Source organism: Gallus gallus, chromosome 2 (assembly GCF_016699485.2).
Source record: "Gallus gallus isolate bGalGal1 chromosome 2, bGalGal1.mat.broiler.GRCg7b, whole genome shotgun sequence".
Taxonomy (NCBI): Eukaryota; Metazoa; Chordata; class Aves; order Galliformes; family Phasianidae; genus Gallus; species Gallus gallus.
Genome location: NC_052533.1, coordinates 130,542,491 through 130,561,463, shown reverse-complemented (window position 1 = coordinate 130,561,463; position 18,973 = coordinate 130,542,491). Strand labels below are relative to the sequence as shown.

The 18,973-nt window shown below is 35.8% G+C and overlaps 1 protein-coding gene across 29 annotated transcripts in view; it reads right to left on the bottom strand.

Moving 5' to 3' along the window:
- The window catches only part of OXR1 (oxidation resistance 1), a 245,380-nt gene that overhangs the window by 18,997 nt on the left and 207,410 nt on the right, over positions 1 to 18,973 (bottom strand). For 27 of the 29 annotated variants that reach the window (XR_005857266.2, XR_005857267.2, XM_046928711.1 and 24 more), the window contains 3 exons: positions 17,970 to 18,763; positions 14,479 to 14,647; positions 11,371 to 11,533 (listed from right to left, as the gene is read on the bottom strand). Coding sequence is in view for 27 of the 29 variants with exons in the window: in XM_046928711.1 (XP_046784667.1) it covers positions 11,371 to 11,533; positions 14,479 to 14,647; positions 17,970 to 18,763 (1,126 nt within the window). In the remaining 2 variants the exon portion in view is untranslated. Of the gene's footprint in view, positions 1 to 2,603; positions 2,766 to 11,370; positions 11,534 to 14,478; positions 14,648 to 17,969; positions 18,764 to 18,973 lie in introns of those variants that run through there. The other 2 variants (XM_040695434.2, XM_040695435.2) reach the window with 1 other exon arrangement.

Below are 18,973 nucleotides of genomic sequence, written 5' to 3'. Positions count from 1 at the left end.
TTGAGTTGCCTCAATCAAAGCACTCAGTGCCTGACCTAAAGGTGCCACTTGAAGGCAGACTGATCCAAGTAAAATACCAAATCCAATCATCCCTTCAGGTGTGACAAAGTGCCATATAGATGCCACATATGCTTACAAGCAGGCAAATGAATCCCATGTCAGTTGCAGACAAACTGATAGCACAAACCACTAAAAATGCACAGAAAACATAAGCCTCACCTACTTGCTTGTTTTCTTTCAGCTTATAACCAATCTTTTCACATGTTCATCTACTACTGTACTGTATTTGTTGTGAGGACTAAGATTTTACAATTAATAATACAGTATTTATTAACCTGTGTATGGCAAACGTCTGTCATTAGTACAAGGTTCTTGACTTAATAATCACTAAAGAAAGTACTGGGTTGCACTTTGCATCATTACTGTTGTTTTTGTTTGGTTGTGGTGGTGGTGTTTTTTTTTACTTAAGAAAAAACACTCAGATCAGTTCACTATTATAACTCTAACAAAACTCAACACGGAAAAACCGACTTCCAAAAGTTCTCGGTAGCAACCTTACACTTCTGGCAGCCACAGAAGTGAAGCATTAAAATTTTCATCTTTCACGTGGAAAATACTATTAATCTCCACAATCTAAGCATAGTCAAAGAACTGTAAACATCAGCTCACTGTTAAACAATACATTAATAATCTCCAAGTTTATGTAAGCCTCAAGACATGGAAGCCATTAAAACCAACACCATTTTAATGCCGTTTGCACAAAATCTTCAGAATATAAAAGCCTGAGATAAGGTTTTACTGGCTTTTTCCCCTCTGGCTAACAATCCCTACAGAAGCTCTGCAAAGCATTCCAGCCACGACAAGCACTTCGAAAGGCAGCATTCCACCTTTTGTTCTCTTGTTTGTCTGGGGCCTTTTGTCTGGAAGTGCTTTGACAGGAAGAACAATTGCCAGCATTTTGGACATTCTAGAAACTTACTGGCATCTCTTCTTTTTCAGTACAAAGAGTCAATATGAAATAGGTTTAGGAAGAAAACCAGACAAACTAGAAAGCAAATGCATCACTGACATTTTGATGTGGGAGCATAATGCCTTGGATAGACACTGAGATTTTGTCCTTCTGGATTTCTCTGAGAAAGCACCAAAAAGCATTTACTCTACTACCAGCAGCAAACGGGTTTGGGGTAAATAAACCAGAATGATTTATGCTTAATAAAAGCATATTTGCTTGAATGTAATCCCATTTGGTCCAACGACTATGTTAACTTCATGTCAGCTGAGCTTTCATCTGAGCTTCAAAAGAACACTGATGAAACATTTAGACAAAACTTAATATACTACGCCAGTCTCATATGCTTTCCACTGTCTTGCATAACACAAGCAATGGCTGCAGTACTCCTCACTTTTCTGTAAGGTTACGTTAGTTTCATGACCCTTCACTGAAGGAAAACAACAACAAAAAAAAAAACACAGTAAAAATACACAGTATCTCCTGTCAATATAGTAACATTTTAAGATATTCTTCTCCATGGTTATCTCTACATCCTTTTTTTCTGACCCAAGTAGTTTTACATATGAGAAGACTGCTCTCCACAACTCTCCCAGCAAAGAAGATTCTCAGAGTTGAGCCTCCCCACAGGACAGGCTCTCATATAGTTCAAACTCTCCAGAGGAGTTGATAATCACTTCTGCATAAATGTACTGTGCTTTCGTTAGCATATATGGACTTTGGCTAACACAAAGTGTTGGTCCTAAAAGGAAATGCTTGCAACAGGGCATACTACTACTATTTTTAAAGGAAAAAAAAAAGAAAGCAAGATGCATCTATATCTCCATATTTAAAAGATACACAAACCAGAAACCAGATATCTCCAACTCTTACAAAGATGGCAAAAAATTTGTCAGTCTGAATTAAAAATAATTAGAATAATAATTTTCTTCTAGGTCTGCCAGCTCATAAAGCTGAAGTAAACTGTCAAGACTGTTTCTTGCCTTTCCCCAAGACGTTACTGCTCTGCAAGTCTCACTGACATATTTTTTATATTCTACTGCAAATTTAAGCCTTCCTGGGCAAAACAGAAAAATAAATAGTTACTTCCATAGATCTAATGAAGTATAAGAACAGTGTTCTGCCTTTCCCACACTCCCTTTGTGAGTACAGCCAGCATGCATTAGCATGAAGTAAGAAGCATCAGCAGAAATTCATGCAGTTGAACAACTCCTGAGAAATCATACAGAAGTAGTAGCTTGGATTTACACTTTTATTCCTAAATGCTAATGTAAACTACAGTTCAATATATTTAGCTACAAACCAAGTCCCCCCCCCCCCCCCACTTTTGGACTAATACATTATATATCAACAAAAACACCAAAACCCACCAACATTAGAACTGTTGTAGTCCCCTAACTTTCAAAGTAAATGCTCATCTAGTGCCAGTGGAATATCAGCAATTAAATTATGCACCTAATAAACTATGCACTCAAAAACAGTGAAAATCTGACTTCTTATCCTGTTTACACATTCTAAATTTAAACTTTCAGAAACAGTCTATGCACCATTACAATATGAGAATAACAAATGAACAAACGGCACTGAAAATTACCAGAACATATTCATGATTAACTAGCTGATGCTTTCTTCCCTCTCTCACATGCCAGAGACGAGACATTTCCCTTCTAAAAAGAGACAAAAGAACCATTCAACGATGTTCGAAAGCATTCTGACCTGCAGTCAGTTCCAGGCACGGACAGAGCCCCACAATGGTGACAGGATAGGCTGCTAGATGCAGGTTTGACTGACATGGCAGGGAACAAATGAGCAAGTGTACAGTAGGGGAGTTGCATCCCAAATGATGACGGTACAGAGAAAGAAAGGTTTCCTGTATTCAAGGGTGGTTGCAGAGAAGGAGTTTGTTGAAAGGCTAAAATATTTAAAGATACAGAACAGCTTAATTTTTTTGTACACGATACCCAAAATACCAAATTAGGAGCTGCTTGTGAAATTGTGACATTCATTATTAACAAATTCTACCAGAACCAAATTTGCATTCAGTATTAAAACTACTTTGTCTTAGATCACAAGCACACAAACAGTCAGTTTCCTCTTGGAGTTCCAAGACTAGTTAAAGTTTAATAAGTAGTATATTTCTGAAGGTTTTAAAGTATTCTGGATGCTAAATTCTTATTTTTTCTGGAATTGTGTTTCGTTTTCCTTTAAGGATGTTTATTTAATCAGGTGTGTTCAGCTGTAATACTCAGAGCATTCCTTTGAGAGTTTCCTTGTGTCAGCACTTGCAAGCTTTATTCCACTTCTCCACACCCAGTTATACCAGTCATTGGAGAAAATAGTGAATTAGCAAAGGCAGCAGCAGACAGCAGCACAGCATTAATACATCGATCACTTGTGCTGTTGCTCTGATCTAAAAGCCAAGAGGGCTAAGCAGAGGAAAACAGTCGCAAAACTCACACTGAACCATACTGCACAGTGCGCTCTGAAACACCTCAACTTGTATTAATAGGGAACTGCATCTAATTCAGATGGATAAAATGTTTCTCTTGCAAAATGTTCCCTAGGAGCTGGGAACTCTAAAAGAGACTTTGTTCCAACTTACAAGAATTACTATGAAGAGAGCTATGAACATTTTTTCTGTTTTATCACTGCCACATTCAAACCTGCCATTACAAAACAACTCGCACAGTATTTGGCTGTGTACGTGTAAGATTCAAATAAACTGAAACCCCATTTATTATTTCTTAAATCACTATGAAAGCTAATGCCTAAGGATAAAGCAACAAACACACTGTACAGACTGAATTAAAACCATTTCATGTTAAAATAACTGCAATACATGTAAGAAAATCTGCAAGAAATAAATCCAGTAGGCCAAGCTTAGATTTTCCGCATCCATCCCTTTCTTTCAAACTGCCTACAGAAATGCATTTAAGCCAAAAGGGAAAGCTAATCACGGAACCAACTCCCCCTCAGCTTTGTTTCCCTTACAAAAATAACACAATGAATTCCTCCCAGATGCTCACTAACACATTGCTTCTCCAAAGCTGGAGGAAGAACCTATGAATCCAGGCCATCGTGTAGTTTTGATTTTAGAACTTCTCCACTTTTCCTTTTTTTAAATCTTAAGCAATTAAAATAACTTACTTGAATGTTTCTAGTTTCTCTTGAAATGAAAGCAGCTCCTACCAAGAGCTTCTCAAAAGGATTTTTACATCTTGCTTAGAAGAAAAAAAGAAAAAGAGCAATGGACTTGCTTGGTGAGATCTGAAAGCTCACTTTCTCACCTAAGTAGAGATGTAAAGTTTAACAGGAGTAAATGCACCGGAAACATTTTCAGATCAGTCTGCCTGCCGACCTTGTTTTGATGTTCAGTCCTCCAGCAGCTCTGGCCATCAGCTGGCAGCTGCTCTGCAGCTGGGAGTATGTTGGAAGGGGAAGGCATGTACAAAGCAGGTAACAAGAGCCTGGGCATCATTCTGGAACAGTGCAGTTACAGAAGTGACAAAAAGCTTTGTCTTGTGAATGACCTCCATCCTGCTCCTTCATACTTTTCTCTTCTGTATGGCTAGAAGATAAATTTCTATTAGATAAAAGAAAAGAGCTCATCTAAGAATCTCAACCCCAGGAGCATTCTCTAATTAAAGACAAAATAAACTGTTCTTTTTATCCTTTGGTGCATTTCTGGGTTTTACTGCTGATCTGTTAAATTGAACCAGAACCTTGTATCTTTTTGCTGGTTGATTCCTGCCTTGCCATAAAAGTTCATAATTAAAGAGAATCCACAGATAAGGAAAAGCAGCTCAGACCCAACACGTCTGCAGCACACACTTAAGAGCATCAACTGATTTGCTACCCAGACAACAGAACACAACAAAATGCATCTACTTGTATCAGATGATAGCCTTGTTAGTGCCATTACTAGTTTGTAACTAAGCAAAATATCTCTATGCAATTAACATTCAGGGCAGAAGCACACAAGGCCTTTTTAACAACTGTTATACATTATTTTTTAAATAAATTAACTTGTCTTTAGAAAAGACAGAAAAGGTACAAACCAACACAATTTATGAAATGCTTTCTTTTCCCCTCCAAATTAGTTCATACATTGGCCATGCAACACTCAAAGTTATCAGCTTACAAAACTGCAATATAAAAATTGAATAATAAGCACAGTAAGAAAAACAGGATGCAGGGCGTGAAACATCTTTGCAATTTGGTTAGATAGCATTACTCTGTTTCACTTAGTAACTAATACAACATCCTGATATCAATGAGATAGAAGTTGAACTGTATAATCCTTATATGTAACACGCATACTTTTTGAACAACATCACATTAGTAACTAAGGAATTCATTTCTCCTGCTCTTTTCCCCTTAAGGGAGGGAGGTCAGTCCAGACAGATGCTCACATATGCTTTTGATATCAGATATCCATTTTAAAACTTCTTGTATATGCAGCTTTGTAGGTGCTCAGATTCCATGACAAAGAGTGACAAATGTCACTCCCTAGGAAAATTGAAGCATATATGCAAAATGAGACTGCTTCTAAAATTTAATCAGCTAATTTCAGAAGCAATCCTAAAAGTTGAACAAAACAAATCACAGGAACCAGACTGTATTGAGTGCCTTCAATGCAATTCACTGGCCACCTGCATTTTTGCTTGATGAGAAGAAAGGCTGTTTTTATGCTGTTATTATATTATGCGGTTATATTGTTTTTTCTGGGAACAAACATGAAAACTAATAAACACTGACATTAGTTTTGCTTTCAGTAATGTAGTAATTAGTTTCGCTTTCAGTAAATTATTTGAATGTATTCTTAAAGAGACAAGGTTGCTATTTATTATGTCTGATAGGCATGTGTCCCAGCTTGTAATAACTTCTCTTTTTTCCTTTTGGACTCTTTAGTGATAGAAGACTGAAAGCTGACTCAAGTATTGTTTAAAATAGCATAGTTTCCATCCACACTAGAATAACCTGACCAGAAGCAACACTAAAACTATCAGTACTGTTAGTCTTACATTTTTTGTTTAGGACTGCATAGATCTGATGAGAGATGTATATCCTGCATGTTAAAACTGTAAACGTACAAGTTGTCAGGATCTACACAGGTGGGAGTACACCAATCTTACTAATTCTTCTGCAGGAATTCTGGCAAGTAAAATCAAGGCATGGTCTCAGATTTTGCTATTAGAGAACTTACAGAAGACAGATAAATGAAAGCAGAAAAAAATCAGGCCTCTCAACAAAAGGTGGACGAACTATTTTATATGAAAAGCCTTTCAGGTGAATTTGGAAACTGTGTCAAGTTTAGAAATAATGACATTACTGCCTATAAACAGAATAATTTCAGGTATTAGCTCCCAAGCAAAAAAAACTTCGCCTTCCAGAGCAACTGCATGTTTACACACCTTTGTTGCAACAACTTCTGCCTGTGTGTAGACTAAGAAGCCACGCTGAAGTGAAACTATGATTAACTGAGGTCTGACTGCAAGAAACACACTCAGCAGTACCATAGCCCACTTCTAGGGTACTCCATACAGCACTGACTGCTGCAGCTCCTTAGCTGGCCAACAACACTTCTTGAGAAAGGAAATCTAATTTAAGTTATCCTTTGTTTTGAAAGTTCAGGAAAAAAGAAAGGCATTTTCTTACCCACAAAGTTTTCCTCTGCATTTCCAGAGGCACTTGGAAAGCCATTAGGAGTCTCTGTACTACAAGATTTTTAGTCATATGATTCAGCTCCAATTCCTATCAAAGGGACTATCTCAGTTCTCTCCATTAAATACCAAAATAACCATCAACTACAATTCCATGTTCATGACTCCAGCTACAAGAGAATAGCTCCATGTAGTGAATACGCATTCAAAAACAGAGTTTCAGAGCAGATTTAGTAAATAAAATAACTTGAGCAAATTAAGAAATATCCTAACCACAATGTTGAGACTTTTTACAATCTCTTGTAAAAAAATTTTACAATTTCTAATTACAAAAGAAAGAATAAGTGACCAGTTTTTATGAAAGCCATTGCATTACGTTAGCTGCTGACAGTTTCTCTTCAATCGCACAAATTCATAAGAATCTCACTGCCCAGACCAAGAGCAAAGCCCATTAGATATGCTTTTTAATGAAGTTACACACGCATAGTGATCATCATGATTTCAAAATAGCACATAATACCAAAAAAAAAAAAAAATCAGTATATTGCATATATTAATTAGTTGATTAAGAGACAACATTTGTAATATCAAAGTCTACATCTTCCCGACTTCCTGCTCTTTCTGCTGATCCGGCATTATCTCCTTTGACGTGCAGCATTATGACCACACCACACTAAGATGTAAGACATGGCAAACAGGTGCTTCACTTAGAAAATAGCATAGAATGGAAATAAATTTATAGTAAACATACTGTAAAGTATAAATAGGCCTTAAATTTTTATAAGGAGAGACAGCAATGCTCACTGATACGCTCATTTTACTACTACAGTAGTGTCACAGGGTACAGTCCAGATCAGGTAAAGAACTTCACACCTATATCCAATATCCCAATCCCGAAAATCCTTCTGCTTTTGCTTCACTTGGAGACATTATCCTGTTTGTGACATTCATTTTTCTATAAAAACAAACAGAATTTCTGAGCACTTTTTTTAATGATTCAGGAAACTGGGAAAATTGGATGCAAACATCTATCAGTTTATGCTTCATTTCTGAAGCCAACTTCAAGACAGTTTCAGAACAAACTGGCTTTCTGTGTTATCCAAACAACGGATACACTAATGGATACCATTATAACAGTTTAGCTTCCAACTACTTCAAGACTAGCTTGCAGGTCTTAAGACAATGAACTTCCTGTTTTCACCATTCTTATGGATGAATATTTAAAATTCATGTGGGTCTGAAGTATGACTCAAACATGGAAAATTGCAATGAATAAGATCTGATGACAAGGGGAAATGCAAAGAGGAAGGAGTAATCAGTACTATGTACAGTTAACTGTTCCAATGCAGAGTAATTCATCTGTTTATTTCTACTAACAGACTTAAGAAGAAACATATTTCCTTAACTGATTTCATCAAAACTGCTTAGAACCTCTTTGATGTCTGAGAAATACTTAGCTCTGTCCATACTGAGTAATTCCATTTTTCATGTCAGTATTCTAATTGATGATCAGATATAGGATTTATGCAGAAAAATCATATATTCCCAACACTATATGATAATAAAGACACTTAATTGTGGTACCTCACCTCAGTAGAGTTTTGATTTGTTCTAGAATCAAATCCAATATTCTCTGAGGAGATCAATCAGTACTTCAGTAAGACAAATAGGACATACAAAAAGTTTATTATAAAAAAAACATAGGATAGCACAAATTATGTCATATCTACATTATGCATTCTTAGAAAGTAATTTCTATCATTTCCTCTCTAACACCCTTCCCTTGCTTTAAGTTCTTGGAGTGCAGCATCTTCCTTTGAGTACAGATCTAGATACATTGCTTTGAATATTCTTTGCAGTTGACCATTCTCCCCAGATTTGATCTATTGACCCTCTACAGGTTTGAACAGATTGGGCCTTATTTACGCCCAACTTTCATAGAAAAATATTTATTAGCGGGTTTTGCAAGATTCATCTTCATGTGTGCACAAGTACAGTGGAACATAAACAACTCTGTACTACACCCTTAATATGGTAAAAAAAAACCAGAACATTTTGCATACACACTTGTTTTCCATTTTTTCCCTTCCTCTAGTCAACTTCAAAATAGTGCTATTTCATGTAGGAAAGTCTTACAACCCCAACCAACTCAGGACAGATTGCAACAAAACTCACCAGAACAACTAAACATCCTCTTCCCTGATGAACGGTGCAAATTCATTTGAACACACAAAGAAGGAAGATTTGAGGATAATACCTCAAAGAACCTAAAACTTAAGAGCATAGTTTTTTTTTTCTGAAGTTAACTTTTTAATATTTCATATTTGATAAAAGTAGCGTTTATCTGATGGCAGAAGTCTTGATCTTCTTGCCAGTACATCAGCAGAAATTGTACCTGCTAACTTACTTCATGGCAAAGGCTCATAGGAAATAAACCATACAGACCATAGAAGAAAACACACATTTCTACATGTTATTTATCTTATTGGTCTTTACTTTCCTTTTTTCATTAATTCTTTTTCTACTGAACAAACAAAAATAAATCGCAGTAATTCCTTTAAGTCTCTTAATAAAAAAGCTGCACCTGGGTGTGTCAATACAGGACTATCAGACAAACAATCATGACTGTCTCAGAGCACCACTACAAACATCTCAGTTAACCATTAATCCTCTTCACTCTGTCTCCACTTCAGGAGTATCACGCAACAATTGCAGAGATATTACCTTTGGAAAAAAGGAGACTACTCCACTAGCTTCCCCTTTCAGAAACGAATCAATAGTGCTTTGTCATATATTTGTACATAAAGCTTTTATTTTTCATTTTCTTTCTACCCCAAGCTTTCCTACCATGTGTTCTGAAGAAGGCAATCTATTTTTCAAGTCAATGTCCACAGAAAAAACAACTCAGTTCTACTAAGAAGTGTCAAGGATACTGTTCTCCTGCTACCTTGGATGAAACCAGGATCAAGAGCTGACAGAAAAAGATTGGCAGGTTATAAAAAGGAAATGCATTGACTGAAATTGGAAAAAAAAACAACAGTGGAAATAATGGGCATAACAGCAGCCACGATTTTGTCTGCTGACATTATTTTGTCTGCAGGTACTTCTTAGCACATATGTTAAAAGCATTGCAATTGTAAATAACATTGTAAATAACAGGTTGAAGCACCTGGTAGTGTCAAACATTTCAATTTTTTTTTTCCCCGATCATTCTCCTGATTAGATTCTGTGAACCACATTTGAGACAAACTCCACACAACACAAATGGAAATAACAGTATTTAAGTGCTGCCTACAATTGTTTCCATAGGAGATCTAAATAAAGGCTGAAGGAATTACCTCATTTTATGGTAACACTTAGGAAGAAGACTGCCTCTAGCAGCTTCACAGATAAATCCTAACACATTACAAATTTAATCCTGAAGAAAAACTTGCCCTACTTTCTCTGAAAATGGTTCTGTACTTCTATTAACATTCCATTATCAAAAAGTTCATTGAGAGACTGTGCCTTAAAATTGGTCAGTTGCCAGTCTGAACCCTGTGTCCCAAAAAGCTAGGCTTTAAAACATCAAAAAGGCTTTGAGCTACAGTTAATATAAAAAAAATGTATTAGTAATAACAATACTTGAGCAATACAATAACTGAAAATCTCAAGGTTCAGCAGATATACATGCAATGTATTAATGTGAATATTGCAACAAAATCCTCCACATAGACTGGTGCTACAACTAATTGACTAATACTTAGCTAAGTGACATGTTTGAATTCAGAATTCTACTAACATTCTAACTTCTGAGCCTAATAAGAAAACTATTACCTACAAAAAAAGCTATTACATAAAAAAAGAAAAAGGGCTATGGCAATTAAAAACTTAAAGCGCTACATAAAACACAAGTATTATATTGGAGTTGTCCAATTTCAGTATTCTCCAATGGGAAAAAAATAAAAATAAAAATCAAGCTTACAGTCAGATACTGCAATTGCTGTCCTGAGAGTCAAAGCAATCACTGCTGATGGGATTACTTGAACAATTTGACAAGAATCAAAATTTCTGACTGACACTGGAATGCACAAGACTACACGTTTTTACTGTATGTACACTAAGAAACAGCTACAGACATGTAAAGATGTGTCCATAGAAACAGTGGACACAGATTCACACGGGATGCGTTCATTGAAAATAGCTTCAGTTACAGTATATTCCTAAAATCCATGCAATATATTTATGTATTGAAAGGTTACAGTAGTTGAGAAGTTCTTTACTGTGCTATTGGAGAAACATTTCATTAATAGATTAATTTTCCTCACTTTTCTCATCCCTGTTTTGAGGCTTACCAATCACTATTAGACAAATGTATAAGAAAGAAATACGTATAATCAGAAAATGTCAGTTAGACTGGAAATTAAGTCTGCTTCATCAATGTTAAACCTTCTCTGCTGTAACCACATTCAAGTGTGAGGATTTTTTTGTTCGTTTGTTTTAATTAACTAAATTTGCTTCAAACAAAATGGACTTGTAATAGTGAAATGTTGCCTGACCTTCTGTTAGAGCAAAGCATCAGGATGGTATAAATTAAGCAATAATGATTACAGTAAGCAGACAGAAGTACGTCACTTTGTACTTCTTATTGGGAAAATGTTTTACATAAGAATATCATTAAAATACTGTTAAAGAGTCTTTGACACCATTCTTCCTTACCTCCCACTCTTTAGCAGCATCTTCAGTAGTAGATTCTTCGCTATTTTCAGGTTCTTCCTTCTTTTTTACAACTATAAATCCAGGCTCTCGAAGAGAATCTCCAGTATCTTCTGTGTATAGCTCTGGACTCCACTGGATAAAGAAGACATACAGGTGATCTGTCCTAAAGAAATCAAGTAACAACACAGAAAAGAAAAAACATGGTAAACCTCTAGGCTAAGGAATTATAAAATTCTATCTTTTATTTTAACATGAGATACTTTGTGTTTTACTAGGTTACATTTGCAAAAAACCACCTAACCATCATAATATTGTGGGTTATTTTTATTTGCTTGTTTTTGATTTTATGAAACTTACACTAGAGGAAAAAAGAAGCAAGCTGGCAATGACTGGCTGAGTTCTCATACACAAGCACAGTCCTTCAACCATTGGAATGTTCTGTTTCCAATTGAAATAACTTTCAAAACCAAAAGAGAGCATTACATTTTAAAATTTAATTCAGAAGTACATGGACAATTAAGTACATAAAAAAACAATAATAGGATTTTAAAAAATTTATTTTAAAGCATGTCTGTTTTCCCTACCCCTGAGAAATAGCTCAATACTCCCAAGTCAGGTATCCAAGCAGTACAGAGACCAGGAAAATCACTACATATGTGAGGCAATAAGCCTAAAAAAAAAAATGTGCAAACATAACTAGACAATAGGCTGGTTTATAGTTTATCTGTAGTACTGCAGTAAGTACTCAAGATTTAAGCTACCATCTTTTAAGTTATCTGCCATAAATGGTACTGTTTTCTAGTTTGGAAAAACAAATACGAAATGCCCAAATTCTCATAAGTCATTTACTACCCCTACCAGGTGTCAGTCTATATTGCTTAATTATCTCCTGTATGTGAACAGATTCAGGAAAAGGATGCACGAGCCCAGTAGTATCTCTTCATCACGGAAGTGACAGCTTCAAAAGGTAGAGTTTTATAGAGTAAGTTATTTATAGAATTTGGATATTCCTACATCTCTCAAAGAGTCTATCTGAATATTAGCATGAAGAACTATATTTGCATTTTTTCCCCCTCCTCTTAATCTCCGTAAAACAGAATACTCAAAAAATAGCAAAAGATACAGTGCAGCAAAGTTTTACAGAACTGCAACTATAGTTTGCCAGTGCATTTGTCTGAAAGGATGTGGCACAGGATGAGGATCAGTTATTCAAAGTCAGCACTCTTTTTAAAACTCAGGTCTCTAGATAACAATGATAGAAGGAAAATAATGAAAAAGAAAACTAGCAGAAAGAATAAAACGCTTCAGATGCATAAGGCTTGGGAACTTCTAATATGAAGGCAGAAAAAGAAGCTTCAGGTACCTCATGCACTGAGGTATTAACTTAATTTTCCTGGTTCCTGTAGGTGTTTAAAAGAAATCTGATTTTTGATCTTTTATTTCAAAAGAAATTTAAAACCAATAGTTACAGCAGCTAAAAAATGTAAATAAAAATTATATTTATGGAACTTTATGACATTTCTTTCTCCTTTCTTTCTTATCACTAGGTATAAGAAAACTGAGTTGATACCAATGATTTAGATCTATCCAGTGTAATGCTCAGTAAGTTTAACAGTGAATTAAGAAAACAACCCCACTACAATGTGACCTGTAAAACCAGAGGACAGTTTTTAAGTTAAAAACTACATTAGTAATGTGCCAAGAAGTTAGAGATCATTTATCTGATCTCCCTGGTAACAACTATAAACTGTAATCTAAGAACTGCTACTTCTGAAATATGCTATACGTTTTGCTTTATGCTGAAGGTAAGCATTTGCACTGCTATACTAAATAGTAAACTGAAGAGAGAGCAATTGTTTTTATCAGTTGATAAAGATATCATTGTCATAAGTAAAAAGACTGCCTTCAAATGAAGTGTAATGTGAACTGAAGAAAAATCAAGTTGGATGTAACTGTAAGAGGCCATGTGTCCCAGACAAGAATAGCTACACCAGAACTGCTAGGACAGACATGTGTGTCAAGAAATTGTACAATCTCTGCTGAAGGGGAGCAAGGTTAATGCTTAAAACCAGGTTAGTGATTTGCATAGACTCAGTTCTTACTGTTGGAAAATGCAATTTTTTTTTTAAATGTCTTTCAGTCTGTTACACATCTCCATTCACAGAGGACTACTGCCTTTCTTGTTGCAGCCAACTTATGTATGAAATGAGTTTTATGTTTGTAATCAATCTTTTCTTCTTTAGATTAAAGAACCCCACTTACTTCTAATTTTCCTTATATGTTACACTTTCTAATTAGTCTTGCTGCTTTCCTCTGGACTCTCTCCAATTGATCCATATCTGTCCTCAACTGCAGTGCCCCAACTGGACATTCTATGCCATTCAGCTCAAAAGAAAAGATGGAAAAGTGACTTGATCATTGTGTGTAGGTATTTATACAAGACTATATCTAATAGATTTTTTTGTTGTTGTTTGGGTTGTATTTTAGTTTTTAAGCTCTTTGCTTAAAAAATAATTCCAATATCTTAGAGGGGAAAAGAAAAAAAAAAATCACATTTTCAACTTGAAAATAAGTCAGTTTACTACCAAAAATCATTCAAGAAATTCAACACTTTATCAGTGAGCAAACATGAACATTTCACTTAAATAATTTTTCTAGTAGATGTGTTTAAGTTGCTTCCTGGGGGGGAACAAGACAAAAACACCACTGTGCTGCACTATATATAAAAGAACTAGATGAGATACTTTTGTTTCTAACTCAGAACTCAAGACAACTATTTTTCCAAGCAATATGAAGCACAGACGATGACAAAGCATTCCCTGCAAAACTTGCTACCTGCACCAGACCCCACATACTTCAACCTTTCTTTCATTATTTACTTGCTGCAGGGAGTATTAATCCAACCTGCAAGTAACTATGCAAAGCTTTGATATGGTAACGAGGTACTCAGGTGTTAAATACAAACCAATAATCAGTATTATGGAATCATAGAATATAGATAAGGTCTGTTAGGCCTTTTGTGATTCTTTATGGACAGTCACTAAAGACTTTTGAATAGAGCAGGGGGAGGGGAGACACGGAAGACCTAGAAGTCTACCTCCTTCTTACCTTTCTTGAGGAACAGCAAACCAGTATTCATGTTTTTTATCCCTCTGAGCATACTGTTGCATTGATGCACTTGCTTGTGAGACAAATGTTTTTCTCATAGGTTTTCCAACCTTGAGACACAAAAACTTGTGAGACCGATGTCTTCGTTTTTCTTTCATAAGGGAAGAACCTATTAGTAAAGAAAAATTAAGCTATCTACAACATACAATATTGCTTAACAGAATGACTGGCCAATTTCATATTAAGAAATAAGTATGTAGAATGAGTAAGCTTAAGTAATAAGAGATGAGGTAATATAAGGACAGGTAAATACTGCAATCCTTTTTGTTCTTGTTAAGATGTATCATTAGCAGAATTAACTTCATAGCACAGCATGTTCGGACATTAGAAATAATTCTGCTTCTGACCCCAGTTCACATTAAGTTAATCTTTCAAACATGCTTGAAAGTATTTCAGAAGATACTCTCAATGCATATCCCCTGGCATTGAGTAAGAAATACCTCACACTTGAAGACATACCATACTCATGCCAAAGATGACATTAAATAAGTACATAAGCCAGACATATGTGCTCAATAATTACTTCTCCTGCAAGGAAGAGAAACTCTAGCAATGCTGTTAGACAATAAAGATGAACTTATTTTGTTAGCCATTTCACACGTTTCAGATGTATGAACAGCACTTTATGATAAAGTATACTGAATTTGCAGTATGGGATTCTTCCTGCTATTGCTATGATGTTTGTTCAATTAAATATATAATTATTCTCAAGGTTGGGATTGTCAAGTCGGCACAGGGTTAAGGAAGAAACCTCAAAATCTCTTTGAGAGATCAGTCACCCAAATCCTATAACGTACATTCCAGCTGTAAGAAAAAAACTTTTTAAAGCAGGGAAGGAAAAATGGAAGTTTTCAGAGTTCTGATAATCAGCTATAAGCACAAAATGATGTAGCACAACATTGGTGTTACATGTGCATACGTGTTTTAATTTTCTGGAAGACTCATCAGCTATTTACAGCTGCAGTTCCCCTTCAATGACCATGCAGAATACTCATACACTAAGTACAGCAAATGTCAACTTTTGACCTATAAACATCCCTACAGTATGCTTTCTTAGTCCGATTTTCACCATAAAATTTAGAATTGCACTGTTACATAATGTGTATTTAATTTTCAGTAATATTTTAGAATTATTTCTGCACATAAAATGAAAGATAACTGTACGATTTAAATACACACAAAACTCAGTTGTTACATAGCATTTGAGTGCTAAATTTGTCATTGTTTAAGGAACTCTGACCATTATCACTTCTTTAAGGCATCACTTACAACTAGTTTCTAGTTGTTAATGTTAAGGCTTCACAAAAAAAGAAGAATAAATGAGTTCCAAGTTATAAAGAATGTGAAGGGAGTTCTTTTTAGCTATTACAAACTACTAGTTACTAATCTGTATCACTCACTTGTTCAACACTCAGAACAACTAACAGGTCATTAATTCCTAAAATCAAAAACATCTAACTTTAGCAAACAAAAACAAACGGCAGTTTGCAAATCCTAGATGCTCAAAAAATCCCACAGAAGAGGAGAACTAAGTCCTTGCTACATTCACTAAACAAGAACCTAGGTGACAATCATACAAAACTCATTATAGGACTACTTCAGAGCATGAGATCAATACATTGGATATAAGAATTTATAGTGTCAATTTTTTAATGAGATATAATCCACTGCTAACAGAGCTGTTTAAAATTTAGTGTTTGGTGACTTAAGGAACAGATCCATCCTTTTACTCTGATTTTTATCTACAATTGCTTATAGAGGAAACTGGTAGAAATTTCATGAAATTTCTATCTACACTATGAAATATTAATTAATGAATGCAAATAAAACAGTAAATTTGGTAAGGCAACATACAAGCTAATAAGAAATGCACAGTTTCAACTAAAGCCATTGGCACAAGCCTCCAAAAGGCAAACTTCTATACTTCTGTTTCTGAGACACTTTTTTCCCCTGCAAACACTGTGACTACACAGTTCAACCAGCATGAAAAGCTTACAGTATCACCAAATGAGAATCTTCGGGAGAAAAAAAGCCATGACAAAAGTATCCAATATAATTGAACCACAGGTAATATTCAGTTGTAAGAAAAGCAGCCACAGTGGCAGAGTATATTTGTGTTCCCTTTTTTTAAATCATAACCAGTAACTACAGTTAGCTGACATCTTGTCTAGACAGCTCCCTTAATTAAGATATAAAAGCAAACCTAGCACAATGATGCTACTGTTAATCTGCTCCAAATTCAAAATTCAGTTACTTTCTTAACTGGGGGAGAAAAAGAAGAGTCTGAATCAATCAATTAATACAACCCCAGATTTTAGTTACTGAAAGAAAACAATCTGACCTCCATATGCACTTCAACCACAATCTCTTAGAATGTGACGGATATTAAAACTATGTTTTCTTTGGAGCCCCTAAAATATTGCACAATTCAAATGACTAGTTTTATCAGTAAGTTGACAGTATCAAGAAAGTAACAAAGAATTTTGTAAAAAGAGATAATACGTAAAGAATCACCTCTGAACTATTACTTTTTTAAAGAAATATGAATTAAATATCTTAAACCTTAAGTTAACTTTAGATTAACAATCCGAGGAATTAATCTTTACAGAAGAGTGAGGACACTCCTGTAAGTCTACCTCTCCTACAGTTTCATAGTGTGACTTTTGCCACCTTGCTCCTATTTACTTTGAGAAATCTTTTTCCTGTGCTCAGCCTTGATCTGGTCAGCATGAATGTAATACAAAACGTAAGTGAACCTTCCAAAACCAGTGTAAGTCTCTGAGCTATGTTAAACCCTCAGTGTTTGCTGCTCACAACATGGAACTTAATAAGGTACACACTATAAGTGAGTTTAAAGTCATTCCCTGAAATTCACTCATAAACGGATATACCAAGACCAACATTTAAGCAACAGTTAGGTGACTGCTAATGAGCACTTTTAATTCTGAGCTCTATAGCGACCTGATCGTCACAGGATCAAAGAATAGCCTGGGTTGAAAAGGACCACAACGATCATCTAGTTTCAACCCCCTGCTATGTGCAGGGTTGCCAACCATCAGACCAGGCTGCCCAGAGCCACATCCAGCCTGGTCCTGAATGCATCCAGGGATGGGGCATCCACAGCCTCCCTGGGCAACCTGTCCCAGTGTGTCACTACCCTCTGTGTGAATGTTTATTGCAATTTCCCCTACAAAATGCAACAAATTTTAATATAAACAACCTTGGTGAGGAAAAGTGTCAGTAAAGGTATCCACGTTTTCAGTTTCCTAAGCAATATCTTCCCACTGGTTTACGTAAGAACAGACTAGGTATATTTGCACGCCGATGAAAAATAAACAATATACAGGAATAAATTCCACAGAGTGGAAAGTAAAGCCAATTCTTAAGAGCACATATGAAGGCTAACACCAGACCCACAAATACTGGCTCACCTTCTGATTGCCCATCTCCTGAAGTCACAGTTTTCTGACTAATTTCTTTTTGTGAATCCTGCTGCATATTTTCTCTTTGTTGTTTGGTTTGTTGCATAGTATGGGTCTTCCAGAGTTTGCGAAGTTCCTCGACTTCTGCCTCAGAGTCTTGAGCTTGCTCTTTCTCTGTGTTCCTCTTCCTAGTCAGCTCTATCTTTTGAGAGTCTGTGGTACTTTCACAATGTGGACATTCCTCTCTCATCTTACTCTCTATTTCTGGCTCTTCTCCTTGCGTGGAGTCTTGATCTTTGCCCATTGGCGTCTTTTTGTCACGTTCTTCACTAACATGTGATCCTTGCGAAGACTGCTGGAGGATGTTCTCAGTGCTTTCACTAGATTCTTGTCCTTCCTTCACAGACATCTCTGCATCTTCTGAGCCTATGCCGTGGGTACCTAACTGCTTAACATTTACAACCATTTCAACACAGGATTTTAAGTCACTGCCAGCTTCTTTCAAGTCCAAAATGGTTGTTAAACATTCCGCACTAGTTTGGTTTACTGTTTGGACAGATTCTGATGATGCTCCCGAAGATTTGTCTTGTCGAAGCTCATCTGAAGAAACAAGTTCCTCACGTATTGGAGAGAGTTCTGATTCTGTGAACACATCTTCTGAAAGAGATTCCTCTGTACTCCTTGGAGCAGTGCTAGCGCTGTCATTGCCTGTATCCCGAACCCTGGAATCCATTTCTTCTGTATTGCTCTTTGCAGCTTTCTTGGAATGGCAAAGTTCCCTTACAGACAGCTGCTCTACATCTCTGTTGAACAAATAAAGGTATTACGATAGTAGGTGCCTTTTATGTCAAACTTTTTCCTCTTTAAAAAGTTCTATTAAATATAAAAAATACATATTTCATTAAAAAAAATCAATTCCATGTTCCTCACCCCTTAATCCAGCAAACATCAGCAGTAAGAAACAAGTGTAAGTACACTTGCATGACGTTTCTTTAACAGTAATCTTACGGCAG